The sequence below is a fragment of the Thermobia domestica genome, chromosome 1 (genome assembly GCF_964235325.1).
Source record: "Thermobia domestica chromosome 1, izTheDome1.hap1.1, whole genome shotgun sequence".
In the NCBI taxonomy this organism is placed as follows: Eukaryota; Metazoa; Arthropoda; class Insecta; order Zygentoma; family Lepismatidae; genus Thermobia; species Thermobia domestica.
In genome coordinates, this window is record NC_137454.1 from 394426010 (window position 1) to 394439491 (window position 13482).

At 35.4% G+C, this 13482-nt stretch overlaps 1 protein-coding gene across 1 annotated transcript in view; it reads left to right on the forward strand.

Annotated features, from left to right (window-relative positions):
- LOC145665324 (uncharacterized) overlaps nt 1-13482 on the forward strand; it is a 146422-nt gene that overhangs the window by 111788 nt on the left and 21152 nt on the right. The window contains exons 11-13 of the mRNA XM_081732625.1: nt 352-423; nt 3512-3733; nt 13041-13174. Coding sequence (XP_081588751.1) covers nt 352-423; nt 3512-3733; nt 13041-13174 — 428 coding nt within the window. The remainder of the gene's footprint in view (nt 1-351; nt 424-3511; nt 3734-13040; nt 13175-13482) is intronic.

Consider the following 13482-nt stretch of genomic DNA (forward strand, 5'->3'; position numbering starts at 1 on the left):
ACGTACTTATTAATCTCTCAATTGTCCAAGAGGGTGATTTTGATACAAGTATAGTTTAAAAAAAAATAATCGTAGCTTAACTGAGATCGAACCTCAATCTACAAATTCAAAATATTCAAAATTCACATTGGATATAATTCTGTCGTTGCCAAGATCGTGTTATAATTGTTTTCGTCAGTATCAGAAGAAAGGAAATTCATGCTAATTGTGTCTGAGTCTTTTCAGTGGTTCCTAACTGTCTAGATTTTGTGAAAATTGGTTAATACTTTCTTTTTTCGCTTAAATCGTGAAAAGACAAGTAAATTTTCGTTAGTGAAAACCGTAACTTCTAAGATCTTTTCTCTCTTTTAGGTGATGAACCTTTACCAGACCTTGGAGATATTAGCTCTTGTTTGCAACGTGATGGTGTTCCCTTCCTAACGGGTAAATTTGGATTTTGTTCATTATTGCGTGAACTCTGCTGTGTCAGAAGAGATAAATTATATTCAAACTGTGTTAATTTGTATCTTATTTGAAATTTATTTATTTATCGCCCTTGGTGTACACAATGTGTCTAGTAAGCTTTCAGTCTGACAACGCTGTTACCATATATCGTTTGATGCATATTTTACGTAGTGTCACACACAGTGGCGTACTTACGATTTTGTTTCGGGAGGGGCTTTGCTAACTTTCGGGGGGGGGGGCTTTGCCTGGAAATGTGAAAATTCTCCAAGATATTTCATTTACTTTACTATACTAAGTAAAATTTCTGGGGGGGGGGCTTAAGCTCGGAAGCCACCCCCTAAATACGCCACTGGTCACACATAATGATTGTTCATGGAAATCGATGTGTTTCTGGGAAATACTGAGCGAGTTAAATCTTTTAAATACGTGCAGTGTTTTGTACCATCGTCAAGGATCGCCAAAGACTTGACAAGTTCTGTTATAAAACTCGGAAAAACCATTCAGAAACAGTTGAAATACTAGAAACTGTCTATGGCAATAAAGCTTTATGTCGTGCTAATGTTTTCATTTGGTATCGTCGATTTCATCTGCTTTGGAAAAAGTTGCGGATGATCCAAGAGAAAAATGTCTTCCCTCCAGCTGCCAACTGGCGATAATGTTGAAAACGTTCAACAAAAACCGGAATGGAAATCGGATACAGTTACCAATGATGGTCAGGATGGACCTTGGTACGCTCAAAGACATAACATAAGGCTGTAGCTCAGGAGTTAAAGAAAAGTTGGTCTCTGGTTTACCGAGTAAAGGAAAGACCGGATTAAACCACACACAGTTCTTGTCCAAAGTTTTATGGTACAGGAAAACAAGTAACTGTTAAACCATTAGGAATTAGATTTGCTAAGCTGTCAGCATCTATGGCCATTTAGCGCGTCACGATATGAGGGATGATGTCCCTCGGCGACTATCCAATGAAAGGGAAGAAAAAAAGGATTGGGGGAAGAAAGAAGCAGCCTGGGACCATTATGTTAGTATCATCCCGGCATTCGACTGATGTGAATGAAGGAAACTCAGGAAAAACCTCACTGAAAATGGCTGACCTGAAACAGCTTTTACACTTTTTCGACTGAGTGTCCCCACCGGAACACAGAGAAATTAAATGTCGACTAAAACCAGGAAATTCGTGTTACTATTCGGTTCAAAATCTCTTGTCGTCGCGAATTGTGTCGAGGAATTTAAAGCTTAAAATATACAAAACGATAATCATGCCTGTTGTTTTGTATGGCTGCGAAACATGGTCACTTACTCTGAGGGAAGAACATAGACTGAAAGTATTTGAGAACAAGATCCTGAGACGAATATTCGGACCCAAGAGGAACGGGAATGGGGAATGGCGGAAACTTCATAACGAGGAACTACATAATTTATATGGTTTACCCAACATTGTTAGGATCGTAAAGTCTAGGAGGCTTAGGTGGGCAGGTCATGTAGCTAGAATGGAAAAAAGTAGAAACGCTTTCAAAGTCTTGACTGGAAGACCAATCGGAAAACGACTATTAGGAAGACCTAGGCGCAGATGGGAGGGCAATATTAAGATAGATCTCGCAAAGATTGGAATACAAAGTAGAAACTGGATGCAGTTAGCTAAGGATAGAAGTCAGTGGAGAGCTTTTGTGAACGCGGCATTGAACCTCCGGGTTCCATAGGCCATAGAGTTCGTTAGTTAGTCCCCACCGGGAATCAAACCCGGAACCGCTCGCACCAAAGACAGAGCGTTAGCGACTATGCCACGCGGTGAAACCTTCCACATTATTCACTAGATTTGGTACCGATTGACCACTGTTTATTTCCCAAAATGAAGTTGAAGCTGAAGAGCCATCGATTGCATTTTGGAAATTCAAGGTATGACGAGACAAGTAAAACACAGTTCCAAAAGTTTTTTTTTTTCCTTGTGAATAATAATTCTACAGTTGCCACGAGATATGTGGGCGTACGAGGGATATACATCAAAAGCTGACTGACTCTTATTGTAAATGTTACATATTTACTCTTTTTATTAAGCAAGTCTAAAAACATAACATAGCTACACTATATACATCGAAATAGTCACATACAGCATAGTTATACAATTTTTACATTACAAATAAGGCACATTTCATCTGGCACAATATATATAAACTTTGATTACTAAATTATGTTTTATATGTACTAAAGAATGTTTTTGCATAAGTGGAGTCAAAAACCTAGCCATTTAAAAATATATGCCTACTGCAGAAGCTGTTATAATAAAAACAATTTTAACTATCTTGGAAACTGACAATTTTTCTGTTCTATGTATATTGGTAAGTGGTTAAATAATTTAATTCACATGCATTAAAAAAAAAAAAAAACCTGTTGCAAAGCTAATCAAAGGTAATTCATATTCATGTCATATATTACCTAGTATGGTAAACATGGGTATCCGCATTTTCTCTTATTTCATTGTCTGGAAATATCACGTTTGTCATCCATAGTCTTATAATCACGTTTGTCATCCATAGTATTATAATCACGTTTGTTATCCATAGTCTTATAATCACGTTTGCCATCTATAGTCTTATAATCACGTTTGTCATCCATACTCTTGTATTCACGTTTGTCATCCATAGTCTTATAATCGCGTTTGTCATCCATAGTCTTATAATCACGTTTGTCATCCATAGTCTTATATTCACGTTTGTCATCCATAGTCTTATAATCGCGTTTGTCATCTATAGTCTTATAATCACGTTTGTCATCCATAGTCTTGTATTCACGTTTGTCATCCATAGTCTTATAATCGCGTTTGTCATCCATAGTCTTATAATCACGTTTGTCATCCATAGTCTTATATTCACGTTTGTCATCCATAGTCTTATAATCACGTTTGTCATCCATAGTCTTATAATCTAGGGAGGAAGGAGAAGGATCCGGCATTGTGATGTAATCATGAAAAACGCACGTATTAATGCTATATCAAATTAAAGTTTGCTTCCTCGTTAATGATTTTATCCATAAAAATAGAAAATGCTAATGCTTTTCTTGTTGTTTTCAGGAAAGCGCCGTTCCCGAAAGCTGCCCCGGAAATTACAAAGTAAAACTGCAGACTCTGTAACTGATATTGCAGACCCTGTAACGGATATTGCAGACCCTGTAACGGATATTGCAGACCCTGTAACTGATATTGCAGACCCTGTAACTGATATTGCGGACTCTGTAACTGATATTGCAGACTCTCTAGAGGATTCTTGTGATGCAGTGGATAATTTCTTACCAGGTAAACAAATAATAGAACGGGGAAAAAACCGTATAATTTGAAATACATGCTTATTTTTGTGTAATCATCAGTGGCGTATCTTGGATTTTTGTCTCGGGGGATTATGCACAAGATGGGGAAGCAAGGGGAGAAATTGCCCACCTGAGTTTGAGAATTAAATATATTTTAATCGATTGTCTACTAATGTATCTAGGAAAAAACGTGAAACTCGTATGTCGGTGGATGATCTTTCGCGCCCCCCCCCCCCTTCCCCAGCCAAATCTGAAATGACGCTCATATACGCTGAATATTTGTAATCTCATTTCAACTTAACTGATTTCATTTTAGAAAACAATTGAAATATTTAGTTGTACCTGTATACGGTTTTACCTGAAAGAAAATGTTGAGACAAGTCGAAGCTGAAATATACTGATTGCAGTTTTAATGCCAAGAATTGCAGACTGATGAATCTTATGTGATGTGATACACACAAAAATTTAGCAGTGAATCTAACCTTTTATTCTGTCCAAAAAAAGAAAAATGAAGCATCGTCTTGGCCTACATAATTTCTCGGGCTACTTATTGCCCCCTCTTGATTTTCTTTACTTCAAACATTTACCTTTCTTTATAACTAAAGAATGTAAATATTTCTTTGTTATAATAACTAAGTTATATATTGATATATGTTGATATACGTGCAAGTTGATGTGGAACATCAGTTTCACTTATCAGCTCCTCTTAGTTTAGGTGTTACTGACGATGGTCGACTTCAATCACAACTAACAACAGTCGAAAGTATGATAGGAGAAACGAAGGAAAGTAACAACTAAGAAAAAGAAACAGAAGAGTAGAATGGAGGAAAGATAGGGGGAAAAAAAAGAACGCAGTTCTTACGTGAAATGAAATTTGACAAATACAATATTATTTCTAAACAAAGAGCATAAGCAAATGGAAAGTCGGTGAAATTCTTAGAAGGATTGTTGTTATACGTGGCATGCGAAGAACTAACAATTTTATTTCGCGGTTGGGGAGGAAGGGTTGAGCCCGATAGCCCCTTAAATACGTCACTGGTAATCATTCATAGTGTGGAGCAAGGCGATGGGGTTTAAAAAAAAAAAAAAAAAAGCATGTTGCAAGCTTCAACTCAAACGAGATTTTATTATTGGGAGATTTAGTTTAATTTTTTTTAAATAGGACTAGTCCTTTCCATATCGTATTTTAATTGTCCGCAAGTAGGTATATATGCTAATTTGTATTAGCATGAGTATTATTCTCTGTAAGGAGTTTGCTGAAAAATATAGTACACAGAACATAATGTTTTCCGTATATTTTTTGGTACAACAAACGTCAGATGCAAAAATATAGCTGTCAGTGGTTTCATTGCATTAATTTTGTATTGCCTAACTGTTTACTAACACATCTCCGTGCTAATTTTGATGTAATTCGGCTTGTAGTATCGGTAGAAATGTTCACTTCAGGTCAGCTGTTTGTAATATTCAATCTGAATTGTCAGTGTTGATCTCTTCGATTTGGCTTTTGCAAACAAATGGTTTAGAAATTTGCTGACACAAAATTTTAATCTATCTATCTATCTATCTATCTATATATCTATCTATCTATCTATCTATCTATATATATATATATATATATATAAAACTACATAAGCTGACATAAATTTCTTAACTATATATAAAACTACATGAACTGACATAAATTATTGAGCACTTCTTGTAGGGCTACAATGATTAAATTTGGCGTGATTGTAGCTTTCCGGAACTAACTGATAGAAAAATTACAAAAAAGTTAATATTTTTAATTTTTAGGAGGTCTACAGAGGGGATGAAGAATTTCCCCATATTATTTAAATGGGCCTTTTTTTGAACCTATAATCTCATGTTTTAGCTACTTAGAATTGAAACAAAAACTTCAAATTCGGTACGCTTATACGTTTATGTTAGTACTACCTAAAGAAATCAATAAAAATAAAAAAATCCAACATGAGAGTGGTTTTATAGGGAACTGAAAAATCTTTCCCATGTTATTTATATGGGACGTCTTCTACACCCCAAAATGTTTAAGTACTTCCGGTAGGATTAGAATGATGAAATTTGGCATGATTGTAGTCCTCCAGGACTAACCCACAGGAAAATTGCCAAAAGTGAATAGTTTTAATTTTTAGGGGTCTAAAGGGGGATGAAAAATTTCCCATGCTATTTAAATGGGCGTTTTCTTGGGATACACAATCTTATCTTTTAGGTAGTTAAAAATAGGAAAAGAAACGATAGATTTGTGGATTCAAGAGGTGGGAGGCCGTAGGCCGAGCAAACACAGTGTGTAGGAGCGAAACCCCAGATAGGCAAATTCAGGAAATATGAGGAGCAAGTTCACGAAATTCAATGTTGATGCAAAGGTCGATAGATAAGGCCGTAGGCCAAGCAAACTCGGGGGTCTGGGGGAGGAGCCCCCAGCTAGCCAAAGGCTAGTCTATATCTATCTCTCTCTCTCTCTCTCTCTCTCTCTCTATATATATATATATATATATATATATATATATATATATATATATATATATATATATATATATATATATATATATGAAATCATAACTACCAGAAGATGCTCGGTATATGGACACAGGATTGTCCAATCACAGCAGGGGTCTGTGGTACAGTCACGAATGAAAGTATTCTGTAGTTTACACAATTTCTTATTCTAGTAACTCAACAACAAATTAACCTATTAGAGTACCGACTTGGTCAAGTTATCAAGTTATAACCATTCTAAGGATAGTAACAAAAAGATCGAAATTAATTTATTTGCTTCCGGATTATTGGCAAAATAAAATTTGTCAACTGTCAAATACTTTCTTTCCCGTGTGTACAACCCACTTAGTCCAAGATGAGAGCACCGACCACGAGAGTAAGTGGCTGTTCTGGGAAACAGAATGGATGGCGTAATGGTTAACGCATCGGCACAGTATGCCGGAGGACCCTGCTTCGAGTCCGGTCCAGTCAATCACTTTTTCACTCTGTGTGTGTTATTGTGAATTAGATTTTGGTTTGGAATATTGTTACTTTATTCAATCCAAAGTAACTTATTAGTAGGGGCAAATTTTATTTTTTAAAAAAATACTCAGTTGGGGAAAATTTTCCTGTAGAATGTGTGACTTTGTTTACCCCATAGAACAATAATTATGGAAAACATGTGCAGCAGTTTAATGATTGTAAATGGCTGCCACTATCCATTGGTCACCACGAAAAGTTAATATCCAACTTACATCAATATATATATATATAAGAAAAATACAAAATTACGCTGTTGTACGTATTTTTGCTCCAAAATATTGCAGAAACTAAAGAATTGTCCAAATTTTAGTTGTGAAAAATTAGCATGCAAGTACAAGGTGATTCAAAAAAAAAACGATAAATTTTGAAAATTAATTTCATGAAAACAATTTTTAAAAATTCTGTCATTTAATAGTAAAAAATACCATTTTAGAATACATAAAAAGAAATCACAAGCTTACAAGTCAGGGGATCTGAGAGACCATTGAATGTCACCATTTTCCGAAATTACACGTTCCTCAAACAATTGGTGTACAACCACCATCAATATTCTTACTGTGTGGGACGTTGATCCATCTTGTTGAAACCAGGCTGTGTCAATAATATATGGAAATCTCTGTAGTTGTTGCACAACAAATGTTTCAAGCATGGCGACGTAACGATTCAATGTGACTGTAATCGCATGGCCATTCTCGCCCTCAAAACAGTAAGGGCCCATCACAGTAGCTCTATAAGATTGTCTTGTGCGTCCTAAATTAAAATGACGGTGGAAATCTCTACATGTCCCACACATTGTCACTGTTCTTGTAAAACGCTTTGATCGTGAAAGCACGTTGTGCACCACTTCAAGCATTCATGTCGTTGACAGGCTGGCATACGTTATTCAGTGTTACCAAACTGCCACTGTTGCCAATACAACTTTCAAAATTTCCCGTTTCTTTGAATCACCCTATACTAAACGAAATTGTTTCCTTCCTGCTTACGTAGGACTACGGACGGTCAGGTGGCGCTCGTTTAACTAAGTGATGGTAAATGATAATGAATACAGTATTCTTCGAAAAAGTCTGTTTAGTTTTTATAATTATTGTGACGGGTACGAGTATTTTCTTTTGGTTATTATTTTGACTATGATCACTGCTGGGAATCTGTACTTTGATACATTTTTTTTTATTATTATTAAAAAAAAGACAGCATAATTTGTTATATAAGTTGAGGTAACTTATAAGCAATATACAGAGTCCGCGAGAAAAATGTATACACCCTTTGTCGTCCTGTATCACGATACTGGCATTGACAATTGTTTTGAAATTTAAGTATGTTGTAGTATGGTTTTTCGCCCAACAGATGTCGGCATTGTCAATTGTTTATAGTTAAAATTATGTAGTTGTACGGTTTTTCGCTCAACAGATGTCGGCATTGTCAATTGTTTTCGGTTAAAATTATATTGTAGTACGGTTTTTCGCTTAACAGATGTCGGCATTGTCAATTGTTTTCGGTTAAAATTATATTGTAGTACGGTTTTTCGCTCAACAGATGTCGGCATTGTCAATTGTTTTCGGTTAAAATTATATTGTAGTACGGTTTTTCGCTCAACAGATGTCGGCATTGTCAATTGTTTTCGGTTAAAATTATATTGTAGTACGGTTTTTCGCTCAACAGATGTCGGTACTCTCAGCACGGTTAGTGAGACAAGAAAATGGCAGGAGCACGCTTGACGTTCGAGCAGCGTTAAGTACGTTTTGAAATGTTTTATCATGTTCGGGAATGTCATCAAAGTGCAGCGTCAGTGGAGAGGGGAGTTTGATACTGAACCAGCAACCTGCCTAACAATCAAACGCATTGTTGACAAGTTTGAGGCGCATGGAACGACAAGCGATCGCTGCATCTGGAGCGGTCAATGTATCAGTGGAGACCAATGCACATTCCTCGGAGCTTCATTAACTTGGAACGCCACCATCCCAAAAATCATTGTTTTATATCTCATCGTTTTGCACCCATTTTGCACCGTTTTGCACCTCGATTTAAAAATTTTGTATCATCACAATTACTGAGAAATTCAAAATTCAAAATGGTGTTCCAAGTTAATGGTATTTCAGCTACTAACTCATTTCCAAGATTTAACAATACCATCATCATCTAGTGGTTTTGCACCGTTTTGCACCCTCTTCCAAAAATTTTGTACCATCACCCTAACCGAGAAAATAACATTTCAAAATTCGAAATTTGCCACAAAAGCAAAATTTAAGTTTCAACCTGCCATAGGATAGAGTACCTTTTGCACCTTCCGAAAATACCAATATTTCATTTTCTACTCCCACAGTTACCGAGAAATTTAAAATTCAAAATGCCGAATTACCATTAACTTGGAACGCCACTGTCTGTACTGAAGAATTAAGAACACCAGCGTCTTTTACGAGTTTTGCACTCTCAGAAAATGTCGATATTTTATTTTGTACCCTCGCCGTTAATGCGAAATTCCTAATTCAAAATGCCGAATTACCATTAACTTGGAACGCCACTATCTGTACTGAAGAATTAAGAACACCAGCGTCTTTTACGAGTTTTGCACCCTCAGAAAATGTCGATATTTTATTTTGTACCCTCGCCGTTAATGAGAAATTCCTAATTCAAAATGCCGAATTACCATTAACTTGGAACGCCACTATCTGTACTGAAGAATTAAGAACACCAGCGTCTTTTACGATTTTTGCACTCTCAGAAAATGTCGATATTTTATTTTGTACCCTCGCCGTTAATGAGAAATTCCTAATTCAAAATGCCGAATTACCATTAACTTGGAACGCCACTATCTGTACTGAAGAATTAAGAACACCAGCGTCTTTTACGAGTTTTGCACCCTCAGAAAATGTCGATATTTTATTTTGTACCCTCGCCGTTAATGAGAAATTCCTAATTCAAAATGCCGAATTACCATTAACTTGGAACGCCACTATCTGTACTGAAGAATTAAGAACACCAGCGTCTTTTACGAGTTTTGCACTCTCTGGAAATGTCAATATTTCATTTTGTACCCTCATCGTTAATGAGAAATTCCTAATTCAAAATGCCGAATTACCATTAACTTGGAACGCCACTATTTTGTACTGAAGAATTAAGAACACCAGCGTCTTCTACGAGTTTTGCACCCTCAGAAAATGTCGATATTTTATTTTGTACCTTCGCCGTTAATGAGAAATTCCTAATTCAAAATGCCGAATTACCATTAACTTGGAACTTCAGTATTTTGTACTGAAGAATTAAGAGCACCAACGTCTTTTACGAGTTTTGCTCCCTCAGAAAATGTCGATATTTTATTTTGTACCCTCATCGTTAATGAGAAATTCCTAATTCAAAATGCTGAATTACCATTAATTTGGAACGCCACTATTTTGTACTGAAGAATTAAGAACACCAGCGTCTTCTACGAGTTTTGCACTCTCAGAAAATGTCGATATTTTATTTTGTACCCTCGCCGTTAATGCGAAATTCCTAATTCAAAATGCCGAATTACCATTAACTTGGAACGCCACTATCTGTACTGAAGAATTAAGAACACCAGCGTCTTTTACGAGTTTTGCACCCTCAGAAAATGTCGATATTTTATTTTGTACCCTCGCCGTTAATGAGAAATTCCTAATTCAAAATGCCGAATTACCATTAACTTGGAACGCCACTATCTGTACTGAAGAATTAAGAACACCAGCGTCTTTTACGAGTTTTGCTCCCTCAAAAAATGTCGATATTCAATTTTGTACCCTCACAGTTAATTAGAACTAACAATTAGGCTGTTAAGGACAAACAAATAGTTACGGTAAATGGAACAATGCGTGTCTTTGAACAAAAGTTTACTTGTTTTTATTTTTTCGGTTATAAAAAATAGCTTTTAGAAGCAAATTTATTACATAATTGTCACCCTAACCTCTCTTCGATGTGTATTAAGGGCGCTAAGAGCTTTGAGTGTAATTTTGATTTTGTCAATGTTGTGATAGGCTATGGTTTCCATACTCCCATGCAATAAACAGGGGTTATTGTCTCAATAAAAATATTAACACAAAGTGATGAGTTATTTTAAGATGCAAACCTTCCCAAAGGATGTGCATTTTCCATAGCAAGAGTTCAAGATAGCGTTTTGTGTCTGAAAGTGATGCAAAATGAAGACATAGTATTGCATTTTTGCATACTTTTTACTCAGGTTAACACATTAGCTCCCTTTTCAATAATTTTTATTTTTTAGCATTATTTCCATTTTTTAAATTCTCCAGCAATTTTCTCCTCATCTTTTTTATCTTATTTTACAAAGGAAGTGGGAACACGAATAAACTGTTTTCATTCTTCAATAGACGCTAAAATTCCTTGTTTTACTATCTGCAACAAATCAAGAGCTATTGAATGTTGTTCACAATTTGTTTAAATGTTACCCAAAATAAAGTTGTTGTATGTTATTTTATTTACTATTGCTGAGTATGGAATGTTAATGTAATGTATTTGTACAAAAATAATAATATATTATTAGCATTTTGAAAATGTTTCCTATATGGTTTCTTTACTTTATCCCTCCCTTTTCTGACTGTAAATTTACACATTAATGTAACTATTTACTACTAATATAGAAATAATGTACATCGTCAGTATACTTAGTCACATTTTAACAGATTATATTCAAGTATCATATTATTAAATATTTTCGGAGGTGTCTACGATTATCTATTAGCAAAAAAGTGAAATGAAATATTTGAGTTTTACGTCCCATGTTAAGTCGGTTAGGTTAAAGGAGACAATGATGATGAAATAATGAATGAAATGGTGGAATGAAGAAAGTGAGAGGAAACGAGAGAACCCCGAGGAAATTCACGCACACGGTGTTTGTCCACCACAAAGTTCACTTTCAGCGAGCTGGGATCGAATCAGGTATCCCAAGCACTACTTATTAGTACAGTTTAATTTATTATTCACTACTAAACTATCCTATTGCTGTAATATGAGATTTTACTGTAGACTCACCATCACTTTTGGCATGTTGAATTATGATTAGTCGTTAACTGTGAGGATACCAAACAAAATGTCAGCATATTCTGACGGAGCAGAAATCATTGGAAACGCCCCTATTATTATTTCTTCAAAATGTGTTCGTGGCATTCCAAGTTAATGATAATTCGACATTTTCAATTTTGAATTTCTGTCAGGGTATAAAATGAAATAGGGTGTAAAAATCATCTTCTAAGAGTGTAAAAATCATAGAAGACGCTGTTGTTGTTAATTCTTCAATATGAGTTGGTAGAGTTCTAAGTTAATGGTAATTCCGCATTTTGAATTTCGAATTTCTCATAACTGGGAGATTACAAAACGAAATATTGACATTTTCTGTGGGTGCAAAACTCGTAGAAAACACTGGTGTTCTTAATTATTCGACACGAATTTTTGGCGTTCCAAGCTAATGCTAATTGTGTATTTTGAATTTAAAATTTCTCATTAGCTGTGAGGGTACAAAACGAAATGTCGAAATTTTCTAAGGGTGCAAAGGTCGTAGAAGACACTGGTGTTCTTAATTCTTTAGTACAAAATAGTGGCGTTCCAAGTTAATGGTAATTCGGCATTTTGAATTTTAAATTTCTCGGTAACTGTGGGAGTAGAAAATGAAATATTGGTATTTTCGGAAGGTGCAAAAGGTACTCTATCCTATGGCAGGTTGAAACTTAAATTTTGCTTTTGTGGCAAATTTCGAATTTTGAAATGTTATTTTCTCGGTTAGGGTGATGGTACAAAATTTTTGGAAGAGGGTGAAAAACGGTGCAAAACCAGTAGATGATGATGGTATTGTTAAATCTTGGAAATGAGTTAGTAGCTGAAATACCATTAACTTGGAACACCATTTTGAATTTTGAATTTCTCAGTAATTGTGATGATACAAAATTTTTAAATCGAGGTGCAAAACGGTGCAAAATGGGTGCAAAACGATTAGATATAAAACAATGATTTTTGGGATGGTGGCGTTCCAAGTTAATAGAGCTATTCCTCTGTAGTCTTCTGGCGATGGATCTTGAGTGTCCCAATTGAAAACAATTGAAAATGCCGATAATGTCGAAAAACTATACTACAACATACTTAAATTTCAGAACAATTGTCAATTCCAGTATCCTGATACGGGATGACAAATAGTGTTTACGTTTTTCTGGAGGACTCTGTATATCATTTGGAAGAAAAAAATTGAAACAGTTTCCGCAAAAATATTAATGCAAACAAATATTTCTCCATTTTTGTCTTAGATATAAAGAGAGACATCGAACACAGTGGTGTCGGTCATTTGCCTCCTGTGAAAGGGCAGAAAGCATCATCTGGCCAAAAGCCTGAGTCTATTCTTACAGAGATTCACAAAAAACCAGTAGACAGCAATGAAGTGGTAAGTAATTTTTACAATTTTGATATAGAACAGCTTTTATAAGTTCAAAACTCTTACCTTTATGTGATTTAAGAACTTTAACAGTAGTGTGTCCATTACCAGCTTAGGAAAGGTGTACTGATGGATACAATTTAATATTTAGAAATACAAACACCTTACCTTACACCCCTATAATAAATTATAACACAAACTGTTTCAAGGGATGGCTTTCCTCTTCTTCGGTGTGCCGCTTTCAACTATACTGTTAAACGTATAACATCATCATAGATAGTTTACTAGTTTCATCATCATAGTTCACTTGCTGCAAC